The sequence below is a fragment of the Rhea americana genome, unplaced genomic scaffold (assembly GCF_003343005.1).
Source record: "Rhea americana isolate MKP2758 unplaced genomic scaffold, rheAme1 scaffold_68, whole genome shotgun sequence".
Classification (NCBI taxonomy): Eukaryota; Metazoa; Chordata; class Aves; order Rheiformes; family Rheidae; genus Rhea; species Rhea americana.
Window position 1 is genome coordinate 3,982,427 of NW_028186845.1, and position 26,458 is coordinate 4,008,884.

Consider the following 26,458-nt stretch of genomic DNA (forward strand, 5'->3'; position numbering starts at 1 on the left):
TGGGAAGGCTTAAGATCAGCACTTTGCGGTAATTACACTGGCACTGCTCGCACTCAGCCTTTCAAAATCATGGATGATGCTAAGTCCATACACCATAATTACTGGAGCTGAATAAATGAATGAAAAGAGCCCCCTAGACGTGCAGTGCAGTATGTGTACATCAAATACATGCAATTACTTTTCTGTAGCACCAAATGCAGAAGCCAAATCAAAAGGCATCTGGCATCTTTAATTTGTTTTGTAGATGAGTCTTCCATCTGAAGCTGATTTTGCGCCCTCGACTAGCTAGCAGCAGGACAGAGAGGACACATGATCCTCTTAATGCGTAAGTCACCAAGGGACTTCAGTGCCAAACGAAGGCATTGCAGGCCTGCTCGCCTGCTGTGCCCAGGCTGAGATGGTTAATTTACGTTGCCACCTGTTTGTGTATCGAAAGGAAGGGAATTGAGCATTTAGGCTAAGATTGTTTGCTCTTGCCTTCTTCTGGCAAGTTTTGCTGTGTTACATAAGAGGCAGCTCTCGGAGCTTTGTCTGTAAAGCTGATTTCTGCTTGTTCAGTTGAGGTTCACAGTATCTTTGAAAGGGAAATGTCTGCTCAAAAAGAGCTGGTGGAGTCCCTGAGAGATGGTCTCCACCACCCCCCCACCCCATGGTGTCAGCGCTCTCTCCACTGACAAGTGTTTCTAGCCTGGACTAGGTAAAGCTCTACCAACCTCATTGCCACCTGACAACAAAAGGCTCAACTCTTTCATCTGGAAGAGGACAGGACTTCCTGCAAATAGGAGAGGAGCAGTAATTATAAGACTTTATTGTATGATTCTTTTCCATTTGCAGAGGAACCCACAGTGCTGCTGTTGGCACAAAGGTCTTCACAAAGGCCAGGCAGCTTTGGTCTTTCTTGTATACCTGAAAATATTTACACAGCCTCTGCAGTGAATCAAAGTGTTAAGGCTTTTTATATCTTCCATTCTCCAGCGCCTGAGGCAGAGTGCAAGCCCAGACTAGCCCAAGTACCGGCTCCAGAGCCGCCAAGCAGCTAGCTTCCCTAACCCCAGCAGCATTGATTCAGTCTCATTTTCCCAGGTGACAGCTAGTTGTTACATGACTGATGCAGCCATCAGAGTCCACTCACATGGTCTGAGAGGTCAGAAAGCAACATCAGTCATCTCAGTCTGGAGAAATCATACCCTGCTATCTGCTACCACAAAGAACAGAGATTCACAGTCTCAGGCACATCATCATCGAGGGTCGCTGTGAACCCGTCTCCAAACCCCTCTGCTTCCACCAGGTCGGGTTTCTTGTTGCACATGGGGCAAAGCTGGTTGCGGATGGCAGATGATCTCATCCAAATGATGAGGTTCCAGCGTTCCCCGGAGGCAATGGGAAGTGCCCCGTGGATGTGCCCCCCTCGGTGTAACAGCCCTTGGGTTCCCACGTGTTCGATCTCCATGTACTTTGGCACAGGGGTGGGATCCTGGAACACAGCGAGGCAGATTCAGCGTTACACCAGAAGGTCATTGGCAGGACAATGCTCAAACAGTTGCAGCTTTCACTTGCCATCTTTTTTGCCCACTCAGCAAATGAAATGGAGAAGACTCGCTGGGGCTCTGAAATGCAGTCACTTCTGTGGTGACCTGGCAGCAGTTCAGTACAACTGTGTGCAAGTAAGACATAGCTAGTCCTGGGTCCAGAGGGAATTTAAACACAGAGTTTCAGTCAAAATAGCAGGTTGATCAGTGTATTGGTGTTATTACCCTTCTCTTGCCAGGATTCCCCTGGGAATGGGGGCCACAGATTTAAATGCCTTCTGCTTCTCTCTCCGCACCTCCCTGCTCATTATTTCAGCTGTGAAAAGATGGGTTGGTTTCTCTCCAGTTTCTGTTGTGAAATTTGTCTATATCATCTCTTTGATTTGGCTGCAATTAGCTTAACTATTGATATCTTTTTCTGTAGTAGAAAAGGCTCATATGCAACCTCTGCCTTTAAAAAAAGGAGGGGGAGAGGGTAGAGTGGTTTGGACTGTTAGAAGTGAATAATGGTTTTTTTTTGATTTATTTTAGATTAGCCACAAGTTAACTAATATTTCGTACTGGCAACTCCTTATTCATTCTATCTGCTGGTTTCTCTAGACAGAAATCTGAACTACAGTTGAAGGAAAAAAAACAATTCTAATTGTTCTAAGAGTTCTAATTAATAACAACCGTTTGACACAGCTGCTTCCAGCTTCTTTAAACACAGCTACAGGTTTGAAATTGGGGAGGGTGGCAGGAAATAGAATCAGGGTGCAAATTAGAAAGATGCTCAATACCTGGCGAAAATCCCCAAAGTACAAGTTGCCTTCTGTGAAGTCTTTTCCCAGTGAAACATTTAAGGTGACTTCTGCATTGTCATAGTGAGAGCTCAAATCCAGGTCTTCATGTAGTGAGTACTTGACCACAAATGCTTTGTGGCTGTCCAAACAAGCACCCCCCAAGTCAGGATAAAGCAGTGTTGTTATGGGCCGCAGGTATTTTTCACGCAGGGGTGTGATGAAGCTTTCATCCATCCCAAGCTCATTTAGCAAAACCTGTCCCAAAGAGAGAGGAGATGGGACCAGCTGACCAGCAACTAGGTCACATCTGCTGCTTCACCAGAGCTGCTGCAGAGCTGGGTCTTATTCTTCAACCCTGCTACTTGCTCAGATAAAAGACTGAAAAGCAAAGGCTCCAGCTACACACAAAGGAATGAGGGTAAAGGTGAAAAGTGATGGCGAACAGACAGTAAGTAAGATTAAAAGTTGACTGTTCATTTAAAAATAGTGCCTTTGATTTAAAGGGGTGTTGCTTAAGTACAAGGTGTTCTTTGCTCTGAGATGTCAGCTCTCATCCCCTTCCCCTGCTTTGCCCTGTCCTTTTGTCTCTGGTTAAGTAATACACATTCCCTCAGCCAAAGGGAAGGAGGCTATGCTCAAATTATGCTGTACTCAAATTATGCATGTTTTGGAGAGGAAAGGCATGTGAAGCAAGGAGGTAAACAGAGTCTGCTCATGAACACTCCCCCTAAAGAACAACAAGAGCCAGTGAGTCCTACCCCATAGTTATTCATTGTGTTGGGCCTCCCTTTAGGCATGTCTGACTGCTCAAAGTTCTCCAGCTCATCAACAAAGGCCTGGCAGAACTCCTCTGTGAACACTGGGAGTCGATAGATCCTCTTATCTGTCAGGAGAAGGGAGATACAGCTCAGTGGGGAGAGCAACAGGAAAAAAAAGTACCTGGCTGTCACACTGTCTATGTAGATGGTACTGGCATCAGTGGGAATGCAGCACCCACATGTTTCACCTTGCTCAGGCTGCTCAAAGGGCTGGCACCATTCCTGGGACAGGTTTTGGGATGTATCTGTTGTCCATACTGGCCCTTTGCTTCCTGGTTTTCCCATCCAGTCAGAAGACCTGGCACTGATTTAAATGCCTGCTGTAGGTGCCAAGGAAATGCCTTGAGAGGGTCCACAAGCTCTGCAGGGAGGATACTGCATCAACAGTTCATCCCAGGCAGTCCAGCTACGGGCTCGCAGATGAATGGGAGTCAAGACTGTTTAGGGGATGGGGGAATTCACTTGCCCAGTGCCAACCTTCTGGGAGGGCTGTTTTGTGTGCGGCCTTTCAGGGTAGGGCCCCAAAGGTCTGTGTAGGGGGGGAGCAGGCTCAGAATTAAGGGTCTAGGAGCTTTGATAAAGACCACATGGAAAGGCTGTATGCCTGGCAACCATTCCTCGAACAAATAACCACTGTGAGCCCTGAAATCACACGCTTGCCTTCCCCCCTCACCCTCTCTTCCCTTGCTGCCTTGAGAGAAGTGGGCAACTTTACAGCAGCTTCCCCTCTACATTTTTATAGTGTTTCTTGTAGGGAAAGAGCTTCATGAATGCCACTAGGGAAAGAGAAAACCAAGATTTCTTTTAAAAAGGCTGACATTGAGACTGTAAATACTCCAGCGCTGACTAACCGAAGAGGATTATCTGAAACAGTAAAGCACTTAGGGAGGAGAAAACTAAGCCTCCGGGCTAATGAGGTTCCTTCAGTAGGCTTCCTTGTGAGCTCATGGTACAACCAAAACCCCAGGCACCAGGGTTTTGCAGGTAGATGTCTCTGCTGAGACATCAGTAGACTGGGGCTGGAAAACCAGAAAACAGGATCGCATCCAGAGTATAGCTGCTGCATGCTACTGCCTCTCCAGAGACTTTCAACAGGTAGAAAATAACATCCTGCTTATTTTGGTTGAGTATCAGAGCTCAGGTACTGAAGACAGGGCTTGAAAATAGCTGTTGTCACTGAAGATGCAGTGTCACACTGGGAGTTCATTGCTGCTGATGGGTTGTTTCCTTTACCTGAGAAGGACTCAGTGTAGTGCAGGAGGCCATCGAGATGAGCATCTGGTGACGTGCAGTATCTCACGATTTCTAGAAACTCTGGGGCCAGGAACGAATCCTTGCGTCAAGAGGAGGATGATAGAAATACACGGAAAAACAATTAGCTCATGCAGGCTTTTACAATCCAACAAGGAAACAGACTTTCAGACAGCCATAGGAAACTACGTAGAGGCTAGGGACCAAGGCTGATGGCCACACTTGGGTTATTTATATGACAGGAAAGGCAGAATGATACTTGTGGGTTTTTTTGGTGGTTCAGGTAGACTGCGGCTTGCTTGCATTCATGGATGTTTCTAAGTGTAACTAGCCAGATTTATCCTTGGCACGATGGGAAAAGAGCCTGGCTCACATTATGGACATGTAGCAGGTAAGTGCAAAGTCATTCTTAACAGAGTTAGCATTTTGTCAAGGTCTAGGCACAACAGAGTGATGAGGCTCTGCTGTGATTCCTTCCTCACAAGACTGTGGCAGACAACAGCAGAACTTGCTACTAGAGCATCACGGAGCAGCAGGTCTGTGAGAACTTGTCTGCGTGCCACTGCTGCTTTGTGGTAATTACCCAGGTGGGAAGTCTTTGGTCTTGCAAATGTAATGAAGTTCAAGTCAGAGCAGCCCACAACAAAGAGGGCAGCTTGCATTCATTCTGGCTGTATACATGCAAGCAGCCTGCTGCCGTGCCTCACTTAATACCCAGAAACTTGTCTCTGTCGAGACCTTCAATGCTGATTTCTGTTGGCTGTTCCTGAGATTCCACTCACCCTGTTTGCTGTGGTGAGGCTTTAGGCCTAAATTACCAATGGTATTCTGAGCTCAGTATTGGGTGCTGGGGCAGCTTTAATAAATAATTACCCTTATCTGGCTGTAAACCAGGCAGAATCTTGCCTGGAGAATATGCTAGGCTGTGACAGTTGTTTTGTTTTTAAAACAGTGCAGCTCCAGAACTGTGAAAGATCCTGAGGAGAAGAGGGCTTCCTATTGCAAAAACAAACTTTCTAGCAATTCCTTGGGTGCAAAATAGATTCCATACATACTGTCTACCTGCAGAACGTACACTTCTGGATGTTTTGGTTTGTAACGCTGTGAAATGATGGATTTCCGTTCCACTGACTGATGAATTAACTGCTTTCTTCTCTGCACTTCTGCCTCAACCTGGAATAAACAAAGGGCATCTTCTTAGACAAGCAAAGACTGGCTGCATCTAAAACAACTCCAGGAACTTGCTCAGTGATTTAAGCCATCTATTTTTGTTCAAGGCATCTCCAGGAGACAGAGCTTGTGTGCCTTTGCTTTTCTGTACAACAGACAAGTAAAATACAGCTCTGCAAAGTCAAGTGCCTATGAGGGATTTAAGACACATTCCCACCAAGGATATCTTAAAAACAATGATTCTGAAATCTTTCCATGGATGTGTCAATTGAAGCTGTGAGATTTTGACCCTTTCGAGCATTCCCTATGAATTACCACTTTAAGAGTCTAGCTTATGTTCTAGCAATATAATCATTGTCCAAAATGAAAACACTTACTACAAAGGAGACAGAATGAAGGAATTACTACTAAGTGCTGTGGGGACAGACCAATCAGTCATTTCAGAGGAAAAAGCTGTAATAACAGCTAATTCATGCAGCTCTTCCTATTTAATAAACCCTTGTGAGATTAATTTTAACACTCCCTAGCCGAAAAAAAGAGTGAAATTGGAGCTGGTTCTGTGTCAGAGCTGTCTTTGTCCAGGCCTGGAAAGGCAGGCAGTTGAGTAACCCAGCCGCCCGCCCTCCCCTGCTGTCGGGGGGCTGGGGGAGAGTTCCTGCTGCGTGCCTGAGGTGCTGCTGCCTGCCCTGGCAGGCCGCACCCGCACTCTGCAGGATGCCCGGGTAAAAGCTGCCCTCTCAAGGCACTCTTTAAAAGTAGCTCGCAAAAGATGAAATGGGAGAAGAACTAGAAAACAGCTGGGAGCCAAATGACTAAAACCGATCAGGCAGCGCCGCAGGGGTCCATTATGGTAACTGAATTACAGCCTTTACTCTCAGCTTGCAGTCAGCAAATGCCTCCTGACAGCATCCAGCCCTGGACTGAGGCGCCAGCGCGGAGGTTTTGTCTGCGGTCTCCCTCCAGCCCGCGATTTGCACCGGGAAGACGCGGGGGGAGACGAGCCGGGGCGGCGCGTTCCGGCCCTGCCCGGCCCAGCGGCTCCCTCGGCGCCGCCGCGGCCCGGCCCGGCCCGCTCTGCGGGACGCAGCGGCGAAGCCGCGCTTACCTCTCTCAGCACCGCCTCGAAGGCCTCGTCGCTCCTGCAGCCGCGCTCCCTCAGCGCCTGTAACGGACGCGCGCTGTCACGGGCCGTTTCCCGCCTCACGAACTAACGCGGTTTAAGGAAATTCCCCGCCTGGGCTCTGCGGCCTCGGCCCGGTTCTGAGGCACCGGGCGGCGGCTCCCGCGCCTCCCCCCGCGCCGCGCCGCCCCGCGCCGTTACCCGCCCGTGGTCGCGGCGGAGCTGCCGCTCGTCCCGGTACCGGACGTGCAGCCCGTAGCGCCCCACGAACACGTTGTCCGAGAAGAAGCAGGCGCAGGCCAGGAACGGGCGCGTCGCGGACATGTTTCCCACCGGACGGCAGCGGCGCCGGTCCGGCCGCGAAGCGGCTCCGCCGCGGAGCGCTGCGCGCCGCTTCCGGCCCCGCTGACGCGCGCAAGGGGGCGTGGGCAAATTCCTAACGGGATGAACAAACGAGGCGGCTTGAAACTTGTCCCTTTTCTCCCATTTTCATGCTTTTTTTTTTTTTTTTGGTAATCTTAACGACGTCACCAAGCCCGGGCCTGCAGCGGTCGCAGCGCAGCAGACAAAAATCGCTGCCCCGCAGCGTGCACCCGCCCCGGTGGGGGCCTGACCCCGCCGCGGGGCTGGCTTGGCGCCGAGGCTGGCGGGGAGCGCCGCTGGCTCGGGCTGAGCGCACGGCGAGCGATATTTGCAGACGATCCCTGAGCGCCGCGGGCAGGCCGCGCCCCGCCCCGCCCCTCCCCTCCCCGCGCGCGCGGGGGCGGCGGCGGCGGCGCGGGGGGCGCCCGGCCCGGCCCGGCCCGGCCCGGCCCGTGCGGGCCATGGAGTCGGCGCTGCAGGTGGCCGAGGAGGAGGTGGTGGCGGCGGCGGCCGAGCCGTGCGGCCCCAGCAGCAAGTTCGAGGACATCTACCGGCTGCTGGCCGAGGGCTGCTTCCCGCCCAGCTTCTGCTCCATCCAGAGGAAGAACCTCAAGCGTTATGCCCAGAAATTCGTCGTCGACGGTGGGGGCCCGCGCGCGGCAGCGGAGCAGCCCCGCCGGGGCCTCTGGGAGGGGGGCGACAGCGGTGCCTGGCGGGGTGGGCCCTGCCCGGCCCTGGAGACCAGCATGGCCTTGTTGTACCCGAGGGGTTTGCTCGTCCCTGGGGGCAGGTAAGAGGTCCTGGGGTTCATCTGAGGAAAAATCGCGTCCAGCCGCTTCTCCGGAGGTACCACAGACGCTCCCAGGGCAGCAGTCGCACTCTGCTGTCTCTCACCTGCTTTTTCCCCCCTGTGGAAAATACTCGCTTACCTGGGACGGAATAGCTGAAGTGTCTGTGTGAGCATGTTGTTTCAGATAAACCTCTCCAGGGTGGCCTGAGCCCAGTGGTGTGCTGTGGAGCGGTGGCTTGGCTGACAGCCCTCTCACCTCTGCAGGTGGCTGCCTCTACTACGTGGGACCCAAGAAGGAAGAAAAACGCGAGGTGATTGTGGATCCTGAACGGAGGCGACAAGTCTTCCTGGAAAGCCATTTCACTGAGATCGGGAACCACCTGGGCCAGAAGAAGACTGTGCACAGGATTCAGAGCCGGTACTACTGGCTGGGGATTGTGAAGGATGTTGTGGACTGGGTAAGTTTAGAGCATTGACAGTGTCAGTGTCAGAAGTATTTCCCAGGATGTTCAGGCAGGAATCCCAGATGCGCAGCTGAAAGAGCCCTAATGCAGGGATGATGTTGTTTCTAGTGCCTGTTGCTTTGAAACCACGCACTAAGTAACTCTGCAGGTGAAACTGTTGGAACGGCCTGAGGCAGCTGGATAGATTGGATGTCTTTCTCCTGAGCATCAGGAAACCTGCACAGGTAGGCCTCCTCATGCAGGGCAGGCTTGGCCGGATGGGAGTGTGGGACTGTTCCAGACGAGCATGGTTGGGTCTAGCTTTGGACATGCTGGATTCCTGCCAGAGCTTCTCACTTTCCTTGACTGTTGTACTACTCGTACTGTTGTAGTGCGAGGAGCAGCCTGGTGTTTCCACCAGCTCCCTTTGGCTGCTCCTGCCTCTCCTGTTGTATTGACGAAGGTCCCCTGCAGCAGGGCTCTGTGACACAGCGTGGTTTGAAGAAGGACGGTTACAACGAATGACCCAAGCAGCCCTTGCCTCTCTAGCATCCCAGGGCTGATGATTTTCTAGCTAGTAGCTGAAGTGTGCTGTTTGTTCCTCATACATGTCACTTTACATTTTGTAAAACTTCTTTGTCATGTTCTTTCCTGCGTTGTGTGATCACACTTCCCATTTTTTGTCATCAGTAAATTTCACGTTTGTACTTCTTTTTGTGCTAAGGTTATTAAGATAATCCGTAAGTTCAGTCTCAGAACTTAGCCTCCAAAGTCTAATAATGGCTGTTCTTTAACCTCTTAATCTCTTTCTTGATATTTATCCTCCTGTGACTTGTTCCCTTTCCTTTAGATAACTTAGCCTTTCCCAGAGTTCTCTTACTAATTCCTATTAGCTCCAGCCTGGATGTTAAAATACACTAAATGTTTGCCAAAAAGCAGAATGATAAATGCCTTAGTTGTAGGCCACCTTGAGAAAATTGGTTATGGTGTGAGGGAAAGCTGTCAGGTGAGTTTTGTTAAAGGTGAGCTGCGTCAGCCTATTGTGTACTGCCCTGGTTTTCTCATTTCCCTCTGTTCTCACTGGGTGCGGGGAAGGGGCTCAGGTGTACTGCCTCGCTCATCCACTCGTAACCCGTGCAGGTGGAATCTGACAGAATTTGTTAGCGTATTTTGAAGTCTTTTAATGTGATTTTTCTTTTTCCCCTTCCAGATTAAAATGTGTGAAACATGCCAAAATGCAGAGCACAACAAGAATGTATCACGGAAAGCAAGGCTTGTCAAAGTGGAATCACCCTGGGAAGTGCTGGGATTAGACATTCATGGTGAGTGTTTGTGGCTGACAAACGGGCTCTTCGAGGCTTCCACGCCAGCCGTCAGGAAGCGTGGCAGGCTTGAGGCAGCCTGCGAGCGAAAGCTGCTTGCGTCTGTGGTGAGGAAGCACCAAGGAGGCCCTAGCAGCCTACTGAGGTGCAAAGTGATCCACGCGATTGGCGCGGCTGCCTCTCTATGCATAATGGGAGTTGTGGGCGTGCGTTGCTTCCCAGAATTGGGACTGCGATGGGTGTATTTTTGCTGACAAATGTCATGGAAATGTACCAGCCAAATGACATTGCAGGGCAGGATTGTGGTTGTTTTCCTTTTTGCAGAGATCATTTTGCTGGACTGGGTTATTACCTTTCTCATTTGGGTGATATTAACAGCATTGTATTGATTTTTCTTGATGATTGTTGATGCAGGACCTTTTCCTGAGACAAGCCAGAGAAATACACATGTCCTCACTGTGACTGACTGTTTCACTAAGTGGATTGAAGCTGTTCCTCTGCAAAAGAAAGATCCCTTATCAGCAGCTAAAGCCCTGGCTACAATTTTTTACAGGTGGGCTCTTTTGTTGCTGGTTACATTGCACCTCTGCAGAGAGACAGGGAGCCTGGGATGTGTGTTACAGAACTATTACATATCCACAAGATGGTTCCCTGCAGGAATTCTCCCTTCTAGAGGCAAGCCTATGCAATGCCTCTCAGTTGCTCTTCACCAGAGTATCTAGAAAGAACCTGTTACCCTTTTGTTTTTGTGGATGGAGAGAAACACACAGCAGTTGTTCTCTGAGTAGCTCCAAGGCCAAGAGAGTTGATGCCCCAGTTCTGTGCAGAAGCTTTAAACCATCCCCTGTTCCCTCCCAGAAAGTTTTTATGCTGCACTCACGTGGTGCATATCACCACTGAATATTGTGAAAAATGCGTGTGGTCAGTAGTGATTTGCATTCAGAGCAAGACACTCTGCTTGTTTCTCCTGCTGTCTTACCATTCAAAAGCAAACAGGCTTGGCTATTTTGGAATAGGTGGAGCTAGCCGACCTCTCTCTGTTCTGGGGAAGCTGAAGCCATGCCTACTTCTTTAGCACTGAGCTCCGTTGGAGAGTCCCTGCCCTTTTTCATCCCCTTTTCCATGAGGCATGAACTCTTCAGCTCTGCCCTGAGGCTGATGGAGTAAAAGTGGTTGCATCCTCCTCTTCTTGTTCAGGTTTGGAGCATCCAAGAACATTTATGCCAGTCAGAGCTGGGACTTCTGTGAGGAGGTAAGTCATGTGCTGGATGGTCCAGAGAAAAGCCGCATGACCTTGAGCATTTTCTTTTGGGCAGCGTCTCCCAAAGTCAGAGCCACAGCATGCCACATGCAGGGTGCTAGGGGCTGATGCTGCCTTCTCCCTGCCCCTGCCCTGCTGCAAGCAGGAGATGACTTGCCAGTGCTTTCACTGCGTTAGAGATTTGGAAGCTGTGGTTCTGTTGTGCAAGCCCTCCAGCCACACCTCCAGAGCAGCCTCTCTGCTCTGTAGGAAAGGGTCCTGTGAGATGATATCTGTGAGTTTCATGCCCTGCCCTGGGATTAGCCCAGTTTCCCAGCACTGTGGAAAGCCTCAAACACAGAGATAGTTGTTGCAAAACCTTCTGTCAGGCTCTGACAATCCTGGGGAGCGTGGCATGCCCCCAGACTTTCCTCCCACTCCTGTAGCATTTCCAGGCCTTCAGGAAGATTTCTGCTCAGTGTGTTTCATTAGAAGTAGTACGGTCCGCTCACTGTAACCATGTGGCTTAAAGAAGGTGACTTAATCACATCCCACTGACTACCTGCCTGTATAACATCATTCAAGGATCTGTAGTAGGAAGGCACAAGAGTTTCAGTTCTGACCTGGTGTTTCTAGCTGTTCCTGATGTGTCAGTGCCAGAGCCTGTTGTTTTAAGGCACTTGGAAGTACACAGGAGATAGGCTCCCAAACCTGTTCTGTAACTGCTGGTCTTCATGGTAGCCACCAGGCTGACCGTGCAGCTTATGCTGAACAGCGTCTCCTGGGCCTGGGGCAGTGCTGCGCTCATGCTGTGGAGGCTGTTAGCAGACTGCTGCTGTGGTGCAAACCCACCTTGTTCTTCGGTGAACGTAACCCCCTGCCTTTGCAGGTCAGCCGGCATTTGTGTGAGCGCTGGAACATCTCACAGATCCTCACCCCTGCAGATCCTGCAGACTGCACAGGCCTGGATGACCGCAGCACTGAGGTGCTCAAATCCTCCATCTGCAATGTGGTGAATGAGAAACCCACTGAATGGGATGCCCACCTTGATCCTGTGCTCTTTGACTTCCGCACCTCAGTCAACTCCATCACAAAGTACACTCCCTTCTTCCTCATGTTCAACCGATACGTGTGCCTGTCATCTGAGGTAACCTCTTGATAAAGGAGAATTGTGTAGGAGGTTTGTCATTGGCAGAATTACTAAATAACACCCAGATCTCTGTACCTTGCAGGTGGATTTTGTCAAGGACTCTAAAGAGCAGGGGGCTGGCTCCAGTAAGGCAGACAGCCTCCCACCGTTCACAGCCGCAGTTCAGGAGCAGCAGAACGCGGTGAAGGAAATTGTAAGTCTTGCAGTGCTTTGGAATCACTTTGCAGGCCTCTGAGCTTCCCACACATCCCTTGCAGCAGGCTATAAAAGAGCCACCCAGAGGGGATTGACCACACAAATATTGTGAAAGCACATGCTGGCTCATGCACGCAGAGATGGCCCTTGGCCCCATCTGTGCAGGTGGAGCGTGGCCATCTCGCAGGTGTCTCTCCTGCCATTGGGTGTGGAAGGTGGCTGATAGGCTCAAACCACTGTGTGGAAGTGGAGGGTGGCAGGGAGGCCCTGCGCTGGAAACGCCCAGGGTGCACATCTGGCTGGGAAAGAGCGAGGTGGAAGCCAGTGAAGCAGTGCCAGAGACTTCACCAACCTGGCTTGAGAGAAGAGATGGGCAGTGGCATGTTGGAATGTGCCAAGGGCAGCAAGAATATAGCCTGACCCTCTCCAGTGCTGAGCTGTCACCACGAGTTTTCCTCGGGAAGCTGAGGGTGCTGCAGCTCAGAGTTGGGTGAGAAAATGCCAGGTACTAGCTTACCTCCTCAGGGCTAATGAGAGCTGTGTCTCAGCCTGCCCAGGATTCTGCCTTATAATCTGCCCAGGATTCTGCCTTATAATCTGCATCTCAAATTAGTCCTTTATTAGGCAGGGACAAAAAAAGCCCTTGGGGACCTACCATGTAATAAGGACTATTAAACATAACCCTAGTCCAAAATGGCAAGAGAGAAACTGGGAAGGCTGGGGCTGCAATGGAGACTAGCAGCCTTGCAGTATAGTGCTGGATTCGCCAAGCAAGGCCAGCAGCATTCAGTTCCTGGCTGTGCCTCTAATGTGCTGGGTGACCTTGGGCAAATTATTTTTTCTCTCTCTATCTTGGTTTCCTGACTTGAAAAATGACCTTGATGTCCCTTGGAGATCTGCATGCCAAAAAGTGCTAGAAAAGGCTCAAGTGCCTTTGCTTGCTTGGCCACTTCTTTGACTCAGATAGGGTTATGTAGTCCCCTCTGATCCCACCTGGACTTTTGTAGTAAAACTGTGGGAGGGAGGAGGCCTGGGAGCTGAACATGTGGGATCTGTTCCCAGCTTCTCCTCTTGGCAGCGCAAGCTCAGCAGCTCAGATTTCCCTTTGGCGAAATGGAGATACACATGGTGACACAGGGCGGCAAGAACTCTGTCGGGCAATGCTGAAGCATCCCGTCCTGTCCGTAAGGGCTCCTCTGACAACCAGGGCAGGAGCAGTTGTAATTAACAAGAGAAGCTAAAAGCTTCCCCTGGCCCAGTGTTGCTCCAGCCTGGATCCCCTTCTGCCCTCTGCCGATGGAGAGCTAACAGGTCTTCTGAGCACAGAGATGAAATCATGATTTCTTAATGTAAGGTCTCATGCAGTGTAAAGTCTCATGCCTTCTTGGTGAGAATGGGACTAGGACCTTGTCTAGTCCCTCCTCTGCCCCGAGGTGGAAGCAGCTGTGCTGGCACTTGCTGGCACAATGTCTTACAAAGCTCAGCTCCCCCGTAGCTCTGTTGCCGTGAGGACTTTCAGCAGCTGAGCTCATGTGAGACAGGGAAGAGCTAATTTTTAAGCAGCATTTCAAGGCCCAACATGAGCAATCTACTTTTACAGGTGATTGCCAACATGACCACAGCTTACAAGCAGGAGCGGAAAAGTGTGAAAAGGAAAAGCCGAGGCCTCCCCTCTCTTCCATTCAAAGTGGAGGACAACGTGTTTGGGAGCAACGCTACCACTTCCCTGAAGAAGCTGAAGAAGGGCCAGTTTGTGTCATTTCAGATCGAGACAGTCTTGCCATCTGAGCAGCGTATGTCCACAGTGAAAAAAAACAGTTAGCCTCTGCGTTTGTTCAGGGGATCCTGTTGGGCTGGTGACAGTAGCATGAACTGTTCCCAAGGTTTATGGCTCTGCTGTGTGGGAGTCCTGGGCAGGGATTGCCTGCTCGGTTCTGAGGAGAAAGGAAAGGGGAAGCTCAGACAAGGGTGTCTGTTCAGTCCCTTCTTGGTCCAGATTTGCCCTTGGACCATCCCTGCAACATACCGAAGTGGCATCATCCTCATTTATGCTTTGGCAGCAGGAGAACTGGGTCTTGCCAAAAGCTCTGCCTTGAGTATAACATGGGTTCTGCTCCTTTGACGTCATTGCGTTAGGCCTGTGGAGTGATCTGGGTGCAGATAAGAACCAGAAATGAGACCCGGGTGAGCCAAGCTGTGAGGTGTTCGCTGCAGTTTCGAACTGTCCTCTTTGCTGTCGGCCTAAACTGGGCAGAGTCACGCCAGCATCTCCTGTGGATGTGGGGATGGCTTGAATCGAACTTTTGTCATGTTGAGCACTGATTAGCAGGGGGAAAAAAAGAAAGTGAACATTTTTATGGTTATGCAGGCAGAGGGAAACAGTTTTTCTAATTTAATGTTGCCATTCTCGTCTCTCCTGAAATGAGGTGAGCTCTAGGAATCCTGCACTTGTCTGTTCCTGTGCCAGTGGCAATTATGCAGAGTCTACAGGGTGTGTTTAAGTCTAGCACTCCGGAGACATGGGGAAGTCCTGAATACTGCAGAAGTGACCCAGGCCAGCCCAGGTGTCACGGTTGTAGCGGATCAGGGCACACGGGTGCCGATCAGGAAGAGGAGCAACGCTAGCATCCGCCCCGAGGTAGCGAGGCTCGCCGGCGCTTGGAGAGGAGAACATTTCCGAGCTGGGTTTCTCGAAACTGCATCCTTCGCTGCGCTCTCCGCGTTAGGAGTTAATTTAAAAGCCCACGAGGGATGTTTGCTTCAAAGCTGACTCATATTCTTGCGTTTTCCCGTTCGCCGAAGCGCTGTCGAAATAAACTGAAAGCATTCCGATGGGGGTTTGCGCGAGAGCTTCCCCGCGCGGGGACACTGCGAGGCTGCCGGCGCGGGGCAGCGCGGGGCAGCGGCGTCCCGGGGCCCGCGGGGCGGCTCCGTGCCCGGCCCGCGGAGCCGGCGCGGGGCGCGGGCGGCTCCGGGCGCGGCCCCGCTGCGGCGGCGGCGGAGGGGCGTGGCCAGAGCTGGAGGGGCGTGGCCAGAGCTGGAGGGGCGTGGCCGGTGGGAGGCCCCGCCCCCTGGCGACCTTGTGCCGGGGCGGCGGCGGCGGCGCCGTGCGGGCGGGACGCGCTGCAGCGCGGAGCGGAGCGGCCCCGCGGCAGGTGAGGCCCCGCGGCCGCGTCGCGCTTGCACCCGGCCGGGCGGTGCGGAGGGGTGGGGTTGGGTTGGGTGGGGGGTCGCTGCCGGGGAGCCGGGTGGTGCCCGCCGCGGGGGCCCTGCGCGCCGGCTCGGCCGCCCGCCCGCTCTAATCTGCTGTATAATCCCGGCGGGGGGAAGCGGTGCGCGGGGCGAGCGCCGTTGCCCGCCCTTGCCCCGCTCCCCGGCCCCTTCTCCTTCGCAGCCCCGGTCGGCGAGGGCCCGGCGGCGAGGCGGCGCCCCGCGCCTGCCCGCGGCCCCCGCGTGCCGCCGGTCCCGCGGGGACGCCCCCGCGCGCGGCTCCCTTCGGCCGGGATAAGTCCTGCCTCTGCGCGGCTGGGGCGCCTCGGGGCCCGGCTGCAGGCTGGCAGGGAGCCCTGGCCGCCGCCGCCTCCTCTTCCTCCCCTTCCCTCGGGCCGGATCCGCGGCTGGGAGCGCCCCGGAGCCCGGCTCGTCCCGCGGGGGGCGAAGGCAGGCGGCGGGAGCGGCGCTGGCCCGGCCGCGCGGCGCGGGGCTTCCCGTGGCGGGGAGCGGCCGCGATGCCCTGCCCCACGGGCGAGGCCCTTGCAGCGACCGCTCCCCACGCCTTACGCTCGCGGGTGGACAGGTCAACGCGAGCGTTTGTCTAAAAGCGCCCAGACTGAACGCAGCCCGCGCCGCCTGCTTCGATTACCCGGCTGCAGCGCCGGGCCCCTCCTCTGCCGGCCGCAGCCAGGCCGGAGCGCCCTGGGTGAGAGCAAACCTCTGCGCCAGCCCCGGGGCTTCGGTCCCGAGGTCGAGCAGTGGGGAGGGACTTTGGCTTTACTGACACTAAAGGGTTTGAGGCTTCTAACGCACGTGTGTTTTAGCTGCTGGTCCGAGAGGGAAGGCCGGTCCCTGCGGCGCTTTTCCGTTGTTTCAAGCAAGGGCTGGTGCCTGCTGCTTGTATTGCACTTGCAGCCTCATTCGGCAAGGAACAGCGTTTTTTGGTTGCATCTCCTCTGCTGGCCTGCTTCTTCCCCAGCGCTCAAACCTGGCATCACGTTTGCTTGATGCTGCGCGGAAAGGGAGAAATCTGAAGCAAAACCTCCCACGAGTTTGCCAAAAACCCATGTGCACGGCTCCACCCTGGCTGCAGGGAGCAACCCTCTGCACCGTGCCGCGGGGAGCCTGGGACGCGGGCTCGCCCCCGCCTCCCGTAGACAGATCTTGGATTCCCACCTCCCATTTAATTTGTTTTTAGGCTTATTTTGCGCTGGTGCTATGGCACACTTAGCAGTTAATGCTGTAGGGGCTCGGGGACAGCAAGGCGCGAGGCGCAAGGCTGCCGGAGCTCACCTTACCGAGCTGCCGTGGGTTCGGTGTTGCCGTGGGCTTGGATGCAGCGTCGCGCTCCGGAGGCGTCCGACGCCGAGCGCCGACACGGGCGTGACGGTGCTGTGAACATGCTGGCGCGGCTCTAAGGCGCCCTTTACGAGGACGGGGACCGACTGCACGGCGGAGCCGCTGGCTCTTATGCGTTGATATATTTTTTTTTTCACCCACCTTCCATCGCTGCTTGGCTTCAGCATCATCCTGGGAAAAGCAAGGGATGGAGTTTAAATAGCCACGCTTAAACATCCCGCCGGCTCCCCGCCGTCCCCGACCGAGCCCGGCTCCTGGAAATTGGGGACCATCCCCCGGCGCCTCTGTTCACCTCCCCTTCCTCTTCTCCCCCCCCCCCAGGAAAGGCGGACATGGCGGTGCCGTCCCCGCGCTAGGGGCGTCCCGGCGGCCAGCATGCGGGCCTGGAAGGCGGTGGCCGGCACGCTGGTGCTGAGCGGGGCCGACGTGGCGGTGACCACGCTGCTGTACGCCCACGGCCGCGGCGGCCGGGCCCTGCTGGAGGACCTGCGCCACTTCAACGTCTTCAACTCGCTGCTGGACGTCTGGGGCGGCTGCCTCTACCGCGGCTGCGTGCTGCTCGGGGCCGCCATCGGCGTGGCCACCAACACGGCCTACGGCCCCCGGCGCCTGCGGGCCTCGCGGGCCTTCATCGCCGTCGTCTGCCTCCTCATGGGCATCTACATGCTGGTGAAGCTGCTGCTCTACGCCGAGGTGCGGAGGACCATCAGGGACCCCTGGTTCTGGGGGCTCTTTGCCTGGACCTACGTGGCGCTGGCGGCCACCCTGGGCCTGTGGCAGCTGCTGGCCTCGGTGACGTCCTCCCGCGAGGCCCTCGGCTCCGAGTCGCGCGCCGAGGAGAGCTGCGAGGGCGGCTCGCCGCGGCAGAAGCGGGAGGCGGCGGCGGGTCCCACCGTCCATAAGCTGCTGGCTTACACCAAGCCGGACGCCTTCTTCCTGGGGGTCGCCTCCGTCTTCCTCCTCGTGGCCGCCCTGGGTGAGCGCGGGGGGCCGCGGGGCGCGCGGGGGGCCTGCCGTGCACCCCGCTTCTCGCCGGGCGGGACGTGGGACCGCGGCGGGGGAGCCCCGGCGCTGCTCTCGTGGCCGTGCTGAGTGGGAACGCAGCGGGGGCGGCGACGCAATGCGAAAACGCAGCGGAGGGCGGGCGAAAAGTGCGGCGGGGGCGGCTGTGCAACGGGGTCAAAAATGCAGCGGGGCAGGAACGCAGCGGGGGTGAAAACGCAGCAGAAGACGCGGGATCTCTGCGTGCTGCCGCAGGCTCCGAGCGGGGGCCGCTGGGGAGGACGGGAGCCCCGCGGGGGGCTTGGCTGCCGCGGCGCGGCCGTAACCCTCGTCCCCGTGCTCGGCCACAGGCGAGACCTTCCTGCCCTACTACACGGGGGTGGCCATCGACGGCATCGTGGTGCAGAAGAGCATGGACCGCTTCTCCACCGCCGTGCTCGTCATGTCGCTGCTGGCCATCGGAAGGTAACGGCGCGGCGGGGCCCCGCGGAGCCGAGGGGTCGCTCCGATTTCCCCTGCGCCGGCCGTCGCGGAGCCGGGAAGCTGCCTGCGACCTCGAGGAGGGAGAGGCGCTGTCCGGAAACACGCGTTTAGCTCCAAACCGCCCATGCCGAAGGGCAGGGTGGTGCCTGGCGGTGCCGGCTCGGCACCGTCCTTCCCACCCCGGGGGTTGTGCCGGCTGTGTCCATGCCGCTGGCAGCTACAAACGGTGGGAATTTCTTCCAGGGCTTGGAGGCGGCGCTGGGCAAGGGGCTGGCCGCGGCCGAGGGCCTTTGGGAGGCCGTTTGGGACGGTCCCCCCGGGAGCGCCGTGCCGGCGCTGGGATGGGGTGGTGTCGCTGAGGAGTGGCTTTCGTGTCCATTGCGCTATAACGTTTCTTATCTGCAATTAGCTCATTTGCCGCAGGTATCCGGGGCGGCGTTTTTACGCTCATATTTGCCAGACTGAACCTGCGCCTTCGCAACTGCCTCTTCAGGTCGCTGGTGTCGCAGGAGATGAGCTTCTTCGATGAGAATCGCACGGGTTGGTGCCCTCGCGCTCCCTTCGCGCCCGCCCGCGTCCTGCGCGAGCCGCTAGCTCATCCCGGGCATGACAGATGTTTTCCCTTTGGTTCACCCCAGACTGGGGCCAGCTGGAGTTGGCCTCTTGGGGGCTTTTACATGCAAACATCCAGAGGGATGAGATGCATCAAAAGGCGCTTCTCCTAAAATGAGGCGTTTGGGGGAATAACTGAATTTATTCTCGATATCGGCACGCTGGACGCCCGCTAAAAAGACCGTGGCTCTGTGGGGCGCGGGATTGCCCGATGCCCTGCGGACACTGCGCTGCTGCCGAGCCCCGATGAGCAGCGACTGAGACGGTCATCGCGGCGTATCCCAAAGGTCCCCCTTGCGGCACCTCCCTCGGGTGCTCTGCCTCCGCCCCGGGCACGGAAAGCCTCCGTGCGGCTGCCCCGGGGCTCTCGCCGTCCTGCCCGGCTCGGGCACGCGGCAGTTCGGGTTTTTTGCTTTGCATCTGCAGCAGCAGGGCCAGGCCCTGCCGCGGTGACGGGTCCGCGCTCTGCCCTTCCCCGACCCCCTCCTTTCCACAGGGGATGTCATCTCCCGCCTGACGTCGGACACCACCATCGTGAGCGACCTGGTGTCCCAGAACATCAACATCTTCCTGCGCAATGTGGTGAAGGCCACAGGGGTGATTGTCTTCATGTTTAGCCTCTCCTGGAAGCTCTCGCTCGTCACCTTCATGGGCTTCCCCATCATCATGCTGGTGTCCGACGTCTACGGCAAGTACTACAAGGTAGGCTGGCGCGGCCGTGGAGCTGCCTTGTGCCTCCGTGGGCGGGTGGGCGAGCGAGCATCGCCTGCGCTCCGGCCTTGCTTCCCACCCAGGAGTCGAAGCTCCTGGGGTGAGATGATGGCCGTGGTGTGCTGGGGTTTGCCCTGGCTCTGCCCCAGCCTCCGCTGAGCCCTTCTCCTTGGCTCTCCGCAGAAACTCTCCAAGGAGGTGCAGAGCGCCCTGGCCAAGGCCAACAACACTGCCGAGGAGACCATCTCGGCCATGAAGACCGTGCGCAGCTTCGCGAACGAGGAGGCTGAGGCCGATGTGTACTGGCAGAAGCTGCAGCAGGTGTACAAGCTCAACAGGAGGGAGGCCCTGGCCTACACCTACTACGTGTGGTCCAGCGGGGTAGGTGGCCCGTGCTGCGCAGGGGCGGCAGGCTTCCAGGCTCGTCCCGGCTTTTCGCTCGTCGACGCCAGACTCCGCTCCTCCTTAGGGCACCGTTGCGTTGGGCCCCGAGCGGTTCGTCTTCTGCGGTGAACAAGAACGTAACTGATAAGTGCTCAAGGTCACGGGAACCCCCGAGCGCTGCGTCGCTTGCTTGTGCCAGCTCCTTCTTGGAGGCTCCGGCTGGGAAACGGCCGCGGCGCCGATGTGACTCTGCTCGGAGACCGGCCGCCTGCGGGTGGCAGAGGCTCCTGGACTTCTCTGCACAGTGCTGCTTCGCTGCTCTGGAGCAGATCTTGGGATTTTTTTCCGCAGCGCTAAGGCTGCACAAAGCCTTCCTGCGAGGCTCCCCTTGTCCCCACGTGCCCAAGGATCTCAGCAGCTTCTGCTGAAAGGCTTGGGACTTAGGACATCCTCGTGCAACCGTGGGAGACTCAGGGGTTGCCAAGTCTTGGAGGCAAAATCGAAGCATTTCTAACATCATTCCTGAGCTTCCAGCAAAGGCAGCAGCAAGAACTGGGTCAGAGCTGATCCAGCTGAGTCAAAGTAGTCAAAAACAGCCAGAAACAGCTCCTGTGGGATTCATGTAAGGAGAAGCTGCCAGATTTAGCACCGCCCTAGTAGTCTTCCTCAGAGGAAAGGCAGAATCTGGAGGTCAGATCATGGCAGGGAATTAGAGCAGGAACCTTTCCCTGGTATTTCTGTCCATGTGAATTTACAGCCGACAGCCTTTCCGGCCGGCTTGGAAAGGTGGTTGAGCAGGGACGGGCCAGGGCTCCTGCGTTCGCTGCTGGCGCCTGCAGGACGGCTGTCGGATGCAGCACCAAGGCATCGCCGCTCTCTGAGCGTGCCAGGAGCAGGGAATGGCACAGGCTGCTATCCGTTATATAAGGGCTGCTCCCTCTTCTCAGCGTAGGTGGAAAAGCCCCCCACGCGCGCGCTGATCTCCAGCAGCGGCTGAGGTGTTTCAGGAGCTTGTGTGCACAAGGAGGACTTTTCTGCATTAACTCTTGGCTGGCTTATGCTTTATGGATGAAAATGTGTCGCATTCATACAACTCAGGGTTTATTTTAGTGATGAGGGGACTGCATGCACTGGGTAATCTGAGTATAGGTTATTACGCTTGAGGATGTTAGTCCAAGAGAAAAGGCCCTGAGATGTTCTTATTTCAGATTAATTCTTCTTGGTTGTTGCTCCACTGGACTTCTGTTTGGTTGAAAGATCCCAGTTTCACTCCTTAAATTGGCCCCATTAATATCGGTGCTCGCTGCTAAGGCTGTTACATGAGTATGTTCAGTTGTCCTTGCTGACGTGTTGGGTCTTTGCTTGCTTCCAGCTGACGCTCCTGGTGGTCCAAGTGAGCATCCTCTACTATGGGGGACACCTAGTGATCTCGGGGCAAATGACGAGTGGAAACCTGATATCCTTCATCATTTATGAGTTCGTCTTAGGAGACTGCATGGAGGTAAGTCCGGTTTATCCCTCTGGGCCGCCCTGCGTTGCCGTTCTGTTTGTCCTGTGAATCATTCCAGCCTCTGCAGCCCATCCCCAATGAGACAACTGGGGACAGAGGGGTCCGTCTGGTCCCACTGACAGGGGAGTCTCAGAGTTCAGGCGCATTTCCCGGCACGAAGGATGCAGAGGCTGTGAGGCTTCCCGTTATGTTTCAGGATTCATTAAAAGCTTTATTTTATTGCCTTTTTTCTTTTCCAGCAATTGGTCACCAGCTGCTAAGTTGGCAATGCGTTAGGGGGATGGGGTTGTGGGTGGGATGGTAGAGCCCACCCAGGGTTGCTTTCGTCTTGCAAAGGCATAAGCTTGGCTGATCGATGCAGAACTGATCAAGTCCAGGTTTTCTCGCAGCTGAACGTGGTTTCGGGGGCGCTCCAGCCTTCGTGCGGCGGCAGAGCTGAGCTGGAGGCAGCCCACCCGGCGCTCGCCATCTGTTCAGATAGCTGCAGGCTCTGTGGCGTTTCCAGGCTGTGGGTTTGGTTTTGTTCAGTTTGGGGTGGGTTTTTTTTTCCCCCTTCCTGGTGGGAGAAGCAGTTGCAATACAAGCTGTTTTGCAGCTCCAAACTTACTGCTGAAAAGATTCAATGTGCGATGGGGTTTAGTCCAACAGGGCTGGGGTTGGTGCACAGCAGTTGCAGCTGAGAAAGCAGAGTGGTAAAAGCATCAGGGGCAGTGATGGCCGCACCATGTCCGATGATGGCCGCGCCATGTCCGATGACGGCCTCAGGAGCGTTTCAGCCGCTCTCCTTGTGAGTTGCTCCAATGGCCGTTCCCATCACCATTGCCTCTTCCCTTCCAGTCCGTTGGCTCAGTCTATAGTGGGCTGATGCAGGGAGTGGGAGCTGCTGAGAAGGTGTTTGAGTTCATCGATCGCCAGCCAACGATGGTCAACGACGGCTCCCTGGCTCCGGACCATGTGGACGGGCAGGTGGAGTTCAGAAACGTCACCTTCTCCTACCGCACTCGTTCCGCCACCCAGGTGCTTCAGGTGAGCGGTGCTGGCACAATGCTGTACCGTGGCCGGGGTCTCCCATGGGGAACGCTTGCTGCCTCTGGGGAGATGCATGAAGGCAGGCTGGGCAGCGTGCTGGGGAACAGATTAAAAGGAGCAGCGGGTGTTTAGGGCCTTGCAAGAAGTGAGATTTATGCATGAAATCCTGGTTTCCAGCTAAGGCATTAAACATGCTGCTATGGTAGAGGGCTTCGTGCCAAACCATTTGGGCTGTTTCCTTGGGAGAGGAGCTGGGTCATGGGGCAGGGTTGAGAGAGCGAAGCAGCTAGTTTGCAATTTCGGGAGATCCTTGCTCTCCAAGCAGGTGGATTTGAAGCAATTTTGGAGGCTTCTTGCTTCCTTGAAAGAGCTGGGGAGGGAAGGAAACGGCCCATCTTCTGCAGGAGCGATGGCCGGGGCTGCACACTGCCAGGTCCGAGGGGGCTGCATCTCGGCTACGTCTCTTGGGCAGTGCCCGAGCCGCTCCCCCACGGGACCCACCGGGGAAGGCTGGCTCCTGAGCACGCGGCATCGTCCCTGTTGCAGAACGTGTCCTTCACCCTGCGCCCTGGCCAAGTGACGGCACTGGTGGGCCCTTCAGGGAGCGGGAAGAGCTCCTGCGTCAACATCCTGGAGAACTTCTACCCGCTGCAAGACGGGCAAGTGCTGCTGGACGGGCACCCCATTGCCGCCTATGACCACAAGTACCTGCACTCCGTGGTACGAGCCACCGATCCGCGCCTGCTAGCGGGGGGCTGCTCGCGGGGATGGACGGTAGCATCACAGGTCGCTTTGGATCTGAGCTGGCTGTCCTGGAAGCCAGAGGCTGGAGCTGATCCCAGAAACAAAAGCAGATAATCTCCTGTTCCCAGGAATAAATTGGAGGGTTTAAATTCTTAGAAATATTTCTATATATTGAAATAAAGGAGGCTAAATTCACGAGCAAGCATCAGTGGCTCTACGGGCTGGACGTGGAGGCTGTTGGGAAGCTCCAAGTCCTTAATTGCTCAGCAATTTCTGCATTAAGCGATGCAGGAGGGGTCACTCACAGGGCTTGAGCGGGAATCGGGCAAGAGTTTGACAGAGGGTCTCGCAGCCCAGTACCGGCACTGGTTTCCCATGCCGGGATGAGCAGACCGCACCGGGAACGGCCGCGGGGCCGCGGCGTCTCCTCGGCTGCCGACCGCCCTGGTCCCTCCCCTCTCCGCAGATCTCCCTGGTGAGCCAGGAGCCGGTGCTGTTCGCCCGCTCCATCGCCGACAACATCTCCTACGGCTTAACGTCCGCCTCCTTCGAGTCGGTGGTGCGGGCGGCCCAGAAGGCCAACGCGCACGGCTTCATCACGGAGCTGCAGGACGGCTACCACACAGGTACGCGGATCCCGCGGCGGGCTCGGGGGCAGCCCGGGCGACCGCGGCCCCGGCTGGGGGGAGCCGGCGGAGAGGCTGCGTCGCTGCCCCGCTTGCAGACCCTCCGGAGCTTCGCTCCTTTAAACCGTGCTGCGGAGCGAAGCGAAAGCGCTCGCCCGCTCTTTGCTGCGGCCGTGCCGTCGGCGGGGAGCTGGCTTCGATGGCGGCTCTTGATTTCGTTCTGACCCGTTCCTCGCTCTCGTTCCACAGAGGCAGGCGAGAAGGGAGCGCAGCTCTCGGGCGGGCAGAAGCAGAGAGTGGCGATCGCCAGGGCCCTGATCCGGAACCCTCCCATCCTCATCCTGGACGAAGCCACGAGCGCGCTGGACGCCGAGAGCGAGCACGCGGTTAGTGGGCGACTCCGCCGCTCTGGGCTGAGGAGGCAAAGCGGGCTCGGAGCGGAGGCTGTAGCTTCGGTTTCCAGCCCGTAGACAGATTCAGTCGGCGCGCGAGGAAAGGCCGGGCCGAGGCGGGCGCGCGAGGGCCGCTCCCGGAGGGGGAGCGCCGCCGGCTCGCGGCACCGCCGGCGTGGCACCCCGGAGCAGCTCTGCGGGCCCGAGGCAGGGAGATGTCAAGGAATCGGTCGGAAGCCTCTTGGGCCGGGAGCCGAGCCGGACCTGCCGGGCGCCGTCGATGCTGCGGGGAGCCCCACTCCTGCACCCGGGCGGGAGCGAACCTCCCCTCCGGAGGCTCCTCAGCGCCGAGCCGCCGCTCGCTCCTTCCGGCGACGCTCGCGCGCTGACGTCCCTCCCTTCCTTCCGCGCAGATCCAGCAGGCGATTTACGGCGACCTGCAGAACCACACGGTGCTCGTCATCGCTCACCGCCTGAGCACCGTGGAGAAGGCGCACAACATCGTGGTGCTGGACAAGGGCCGCGTGGTGCAGCAGGGCTCGCACAAGGAGCTCATGGAGGAAGGCGGCCTGTATTGCAAGCTGGTGCAGAGACAGATCCTGGGGCTCGAGGCGGGCGCCTGGGGCGCCGCGCGGAAGGTGCCCGGCGGGCCGGAGGAGGAGTTCAGGATAGACCGTTCCCCGGCGGCCGCGGCGCCGGACGACTATAACGCCACGGCTCCCAAGTGAGAGCGGCGAGGGCCGGCGGTCGAGACGCTCGCTGGGACGCTGAGGCAGGAGGCGGCTTGCCGACGGGCTCGCGCGCCGCGGAGCGAGGCCCGTTCGCTCTTCGCGCGTGCCCCCGCGCACGTGCACGTGCACGCGCACACACACACACACACACACACACACACACACACGCTATCGAGCTTCCCGCGCGCTGTCCAGCGGGCAGATGCCTGCTGCTTCAACAGGGAACCAGATGTATTCGAGGGAGTTGGGTCTTTAGCAATTCCCAGCGTTTCTACTGGGTTTCTTTTTCTTACGATCAGTAATTCCTCTTGTCTGGGACTTTTCTCCCACTGATATGCATGTGTAACTGCTCTTAACTGTTATGGATGTTAAATGCATGCACGGAGGGGAAGATTGAAAACCCCTTCGGGAATTTCAGGAGGTGGCTTTTGTGGCCGGATAGGGGAGCAGCAGCTATAAACCAGGGTCCTGCTCCTGCTGTCAGTCTGTGGGGTCAATCCAAAGCCTGCCGACGTCCGCAGGAGACCCCCGTCGGCTCCGGCGGCCGCGGGYGGCTCCCGCGGCGCGGCCGCCAGGCGAGCGCTGCACCGAGTGCCTGCAGGCTCAGGCCCGCGACCACTGCTGCTGAGCTCGTACCACCTAGCGACACCCTCGCTGCGAGGGGCCGGGGGACCGGGAGGCAGATGTTGCTTTCAGATTTGCTCTTGGTGCTTGATGGGTGTTTGTTTTTAAGGATGAGAAATTTAACGATAATTGTGTTTGGGATTTTTGGGGTTTGGGGATTTTTCTGTTTTTTTTTTTTTTATTATTATTTATTTTTTATTCCTCCCCCCAATTAATTTATTTTTGTGTGCATTATGCAATGTCTGTCTGGCTCCAGCATCCACTGAAAGTTAGTCTGTCATTTCAGTGTTTTTGTTTTAACTCACAACCCCGGTGCTGGTTTGAAAACCTTTATTAAAAACGGGCATAATACTAAAAGACAGCACTTTATAAATCCCACCAAAGCTTCATTCAGCTCCAGGCAACCCTAGCGACCTCACCGTATGGAAAAGCTGTACGGTCGCTTACTTTGAAGTCAAATGTCAACTGCCTGAACGTTAAGATGTGTTTCTTTGAATATTATTTATTAACTTATTTTTAGTAATAGAGAAGGAAAGAGATATGTTGTTCCTAGTCTTTTGGGGATAGTGGCTCTGGCTTAGCAGTGTTATCCTGCCACAGACTGGCAGGATAACCTATGCAGCCAGGCACCTGCTGTTGAAAAATACAGGGAAGATTGACCTGGATTGTGCACAGTTGAGAAATGACCTCAAGCACTTTAGCACTCATGTTTTCCAATATTTGAATGCTGCTGTGTTTTACTTTTGGGCAGTTTTGCAGTTTTATTGTTGGCAATGTTTTGTTTTTGTTCCGTGACGTTTTACAAACTCTTTAGTGTCCTTGAGGAGGGATGCTCTAAAAATAAAATACTACCTCTGCCACTCGA

At 55.9% G+C, this 26,458-nt stretch overlaps 2 protein-coding genes across 4 annotated transcripts; one reads left to right on the forward strand and one right to left on the reverse strand.

The window, feature by feature from the left end:
- Window positions 1–791: 791 nt before the first annotated feature.
- OGFOD2 (2-oxoglutarate and iron dependent oxygenase domain containing 2) lies at window positions 792–7,055 on the reverse strand. Of its 2 annotated transcripts, none has more exons than XM_085321039.1 (7): window positions 6,872–7,055; window positions 6,656–6,712; window positions 5,443–5,553; window positions 4,363–4,462; window positions 3,070–3,194; window positions 2,309–2,566; window positions 792–1,474 (listed from the first exon to the last, which is right to left on the reverse strand). In XM_085321039.1, exons 1-7 carry the CDS (start codon window positions 6,992–6,994, stop codon window positions 1,199–1,201), a joined length of 1,050 nt encoding a protein of 349 aa, XP_085177165.1. In that variant the 5' UTR covers window positions 6,995–7,055; the 3' UTR covers window positions 792–1,198. The 2 variants fall into 2 exon arrangements, with proteins under 2 accessions (XP_085177165.1, XP_085177166.1); XM_085321040.1 differs by having other exon boundaries at window positions 6,656–6,757; window positions 6,839–7,055.
- A 9,128-nt stretch (window positions 7,056–16,183) lies between these two features.
- On the forward strand, window positions 16,184–26,458 carry ABCB9 (ATP binding cassette subfamily B member 9). 2 transcript variants are annotated; one of them, XM_085321024.1, is made up of 11 exons: window positions 16,184–17,721; window positions 18,098–18,212; window positions 18,640–18,770; window positions 19,339–19,544; window positions 19,737–19,934; window positions 21,310–21,438; window positions 22,285–22,473; window positions 23,023–23,196; window positions 23,687–23,846; window positions 24,096–24,232; window positions 24,652–26,458. In XM_085321024.1, exons 1-11 carry the CDS (start codon window positions 17,121–17,123, stop codon window positions 24,964–24,966), a joined length of 2,355 nt encoding a protein of 784 aa, XP_085177150.1. In that variant the 5' UTR covers window positions 16,184–17,120; the 3' UTR covers window positions 24,967–26,458. The 2 variants fall into 2 exon arrangements, with proteins under 2 accessions (XP_085177150.1, XP_085177151.1); XM_085321025.1 differs by lacking the exon at window positions 18,098–18,212 and having other exon boundaries at window positions 18,654–18,770.

Bases quoted from the DNA above. Each gene is read 5' to 3' on its own strand.
- OGFOD2 (XM_085321040.1), bottom strand. From the start codon at position 6,994: ATGTCCGCGACGCGCCCGTTCCTGGCCTGCGCCTGCTTCTTCTCGGAC. The intron at 5,554-6,655 runs GTAAGCGCGGCT...TGTTTATTCCAG, and splicing joins TCGAGGCGGTGCTGAGAGAG to GTTGAGGCAGAAGTGCAGAG. The intron at 3,195-4,362 runs GTAAAGGAAACA...TTCTCCTGACAG, and splicing joins CTACACTGAGTCCTTCTCAG to ATAAGAGGATCTATCGACTC.
- ABCB9 (XM_085321024.1), top strand. From the start codon at position 17,121: ATGCGGGCCTGGAAGGCGGTGGCCGGCACGCTGGTGCTGAGCGGGGCC. The intron at 18,213-18,639 runs GTAACGGCGCGG...ATCTGCAATTAG, and splicing joins TCGCTGCTGGCCATCGGAAG to CTCATTTGCCGCAGGTATCC. The intron at 23,197-23,686 runs GTACGAGCCACC...CCCTCTCCGCAG, and splicing joins ACAAGTACCTGCACTCCGTG to ATCTCCCTGGTGAGCCAGGA.